This window comes from Penaeus monodon, chromosome 15 (genome assembly GCF_015228065.2).
Source record: "Penaeus monodon isolate SGIC_2016 chromosome 15, NSTDA_Pmon_1, whole genome shotgun sequence".
Taxonomy (NCBI): Eukaryota; Metazoa; Arthropoda; class Malacostraca; order Decapoda; family Penaeidae; genus Penaeus; species Penaeus monodon.
This window is the reverse complement of record NC_051400.1, coordinates 39708111-39710841: the sequence shown is the minus strand read 5'-3', so window position 1 is coordinate 39710841 and position 2731 is coordinate 39708111. Positions and strand designations below refer to the sequence as shown.

At 43.2% G+C, this 2731-nt stretch overlaps 1 protein-coding gene across 30 annotated transcripts in view; it reads right to left on the bottom strand.

The window, feature by feature from the left end:
* Nucleotides 1-2731, bottom strand: part of LOC119582032 (eukaryotic translation initiation factor 4 gamma 1-like) — a gene marked incomplete at its 3' end in the record, with an annotated part of 189642 nt that overhangs the window by 12419 nt on the left and 174492 nt on the right. For all 30 annotated transcript variants that reach the window (XM_037930243.1, XM_037930242.1, XM_037930257.1 and 27 more), the window contains 1 exon segment: nt 2539-2646. In XM_037930243.1, coding sequence (XP_037786171.1) covers nt 2539-2646 — 108 coding nt within the window.

Genomic DNA, 2731 nt, shown 5'->3' with positions numbered 1-2731 from the left:
CATCTACCTTCACCACTAAGTACTCGCCAGCTATGCTAAGCAAAAAAAAACTCATGCTCTATAAAACAACGAACAAAACAATGGCCCCGTATTACTTTTTTTTTAAACTGGGAAAGATGAAGATGGGGGGGGAGGGGGGATGAAAACAATGTCCCATTATTATTCGGCGACGAAGGCAAATTCGAAAAAAATAATAATTGGATTCTCACAAAATATGGGAAAGGGGGAGGGAGGGGGAAGAGGGTGGAGGGGAGGGGATACGGTCCGGTAGTCATTGTTATTAACATGAAACATATCCAGTCACTAGACGAATGGGGAAAGGGGGGGAGGGGGGAGGGGAGAAGGTATTTGTGGTTAATAATGACTTGCTACAAAGGGGTCAAGCGTGGCGGTGGTGAGGTCTTCAGAGGAGCAACTCGCTTTTTCACTCCCAGCTCACTCAAAACACACTTGCATAACACCTACACGCTCAAAAAATACTTTAGTTGAAAAAAAAGTTACATGAGTTATAAAGTTATCTTAAAAAAAACCTTCTAAATGAGTTATATATGAGTTAACAATACTTTTTGTGTTCAGTTATCTGTTCATAAAACTTTACTCAATCAAACAAACTGAAATGAGAGAAAACAACAATAGTAAATAAATCATTAAAAAAATGGTAAGAAAAAGCAGTTCAGAAAAATGCTACTTAATACTGAGTTAGTACTTGCATTAGTATTGTTAGTTACACAGAAGTTAGAGCAAACACTGAACAAGAGACGCTTACAGATTAGTGTTTAATTCTTGCGATTTGATTAGTCCAAAGAAACATCACGACTGACGGAAAAGACGTAGTTTACAGGAGAGTTGAACGGCAAAAATAGCCATACCCACTTAATAGCTCGTAACTCCACCCTGAGCTACATTTAAAGATAAAACATCATCTGCTTGACTACTTATACTAATGATCTTCTTTCTAGTATCTGAATCTCAAATCAGGAAACAAGGATGTAGATGATCAAGAAAGATAATTTTAAAGCGCGTAAGAAAAGAAAACAAGACAGTTTGGGCGGCAGTTGCAGAACAAAGTCTTAGCGAAATGCTGGATACGTTTGAGAAAAAAATCGTTTATGCCAGACAGTTCTAAATGCTCTATGCAGATCTATCGCTTGCAGTGTCCTCGAGATCTGTACTGGAGAGGATCTAACGTTGGAGTTTAATGTCCGCTGAATCATTTTCTACATTTTTAAAAATCGCCCTGTTGTATGCGACCATCCTCTACTATAGTTCATGTCACATTATATAATTTTGTTCTGTTTTTCACCGACATTTTCCTCCAGACATGATTTTACTAATGTAAATATAAGGACTCTATATCGTTCTCCAGCCACATTCCCGAAGACGACCATTTACTCTAGAATTAAAACACAATTCAACATGCTACACTGAAATTACATCCACGCACTGGCAATCCTTTACATACACTTGACATGCAACAACATAAGATTTCAAAATGCACACATAATGCAATGAAAGATTCATTACTTTAAAATCATGGACGATCAATAATACAGTTAGCTTGCTCACCTACATTCGCTCGCCCATTCGTACGCGCACACAGCGGAATCCGTCTTACCTTGTATACACACAAGTATATACAACGCACGTGTTGTGTTAACATATGCTATTCTACCCCGGGATTCACAACAACACATGCAGCTAACCAAGACACATGTTAATCAACACCCAGGTTCTTGCAAAAGGAATCTAATGCTGTTTAAACTCCACCACGCCATTCATTATACACGTGGCGCTCGGCAAAAGGAACCTCACGTGCTCAGACTCTGTTGTTACGTAAAGCTGCAGCCGCTCTCTTTCTCAAGAAACTGCGAACTCACTGAAGGATCTTTTGTTACTCTTTTTCTCTTTTTCCTCAGCACGTGAGGTTCCCAAGTGCCGGCACTGGCCCATCGTTAGTGAACGAAAGAATCGATCTTTGTTTTTCGTCATTGCAAGACATGGCATGCCTCTCGACGTAGGTTAGTAACTTCCACCGGCCGAGACTCACACCCTTGTTCACGAGGGGGAGGATGGTTAGTCTACTTTTATTTACTACTTGTTCATATTAAAACCTGAAGGCCAACACCCCCAGAGTGAGAGGGACGGTGACAACCACCCGAATCCTTGAACAGTTCCTACGAATGAATTCCTTGGAAAGGGGTTTAATCAACTGTGCATCCGTGCAGGATTCAGTTAAAATGCTATTGGGGTTCTGTTAGTTTCCAAGGCGAAAAGAGAGAAGGAATAACCAAGATGATAAAAGACCTCAGCAAATTCTCCCCGCGTGTCGTCATGGCGGGCTTCAGGAGCACACCGCAACGACACCAACGTTCCCCGACCAACCTCCACTTGCTCTGTCGTAACAACCTCCGTCTCTGTACCTTGCTCATCCCTTGGCCTCGCAACGTCAGAGAGACCAGTCATTACGACAGCCCAAGCAGAGCCGCGGGGAAGAGGGGAGAAGCCGAGAGGAGGCGACTCGAGCCGAGAGACACGCACCTGCTGCCAGTCCTCTTCCTCGGCGATCAGGTGCTTCCTCATCGCCTTCACGGCTTCGGCTTTCTTGATCTGCTCCGTCGCCGACTTGTACAGCCCTGCCGGCCCGGTCTGTGGGGAGGGGAGGGGCGCGGCGTGAGACGCTCACTCAAGCTTTGCTCTACTTCACTATCTTATCTATTTAATACATGCATGC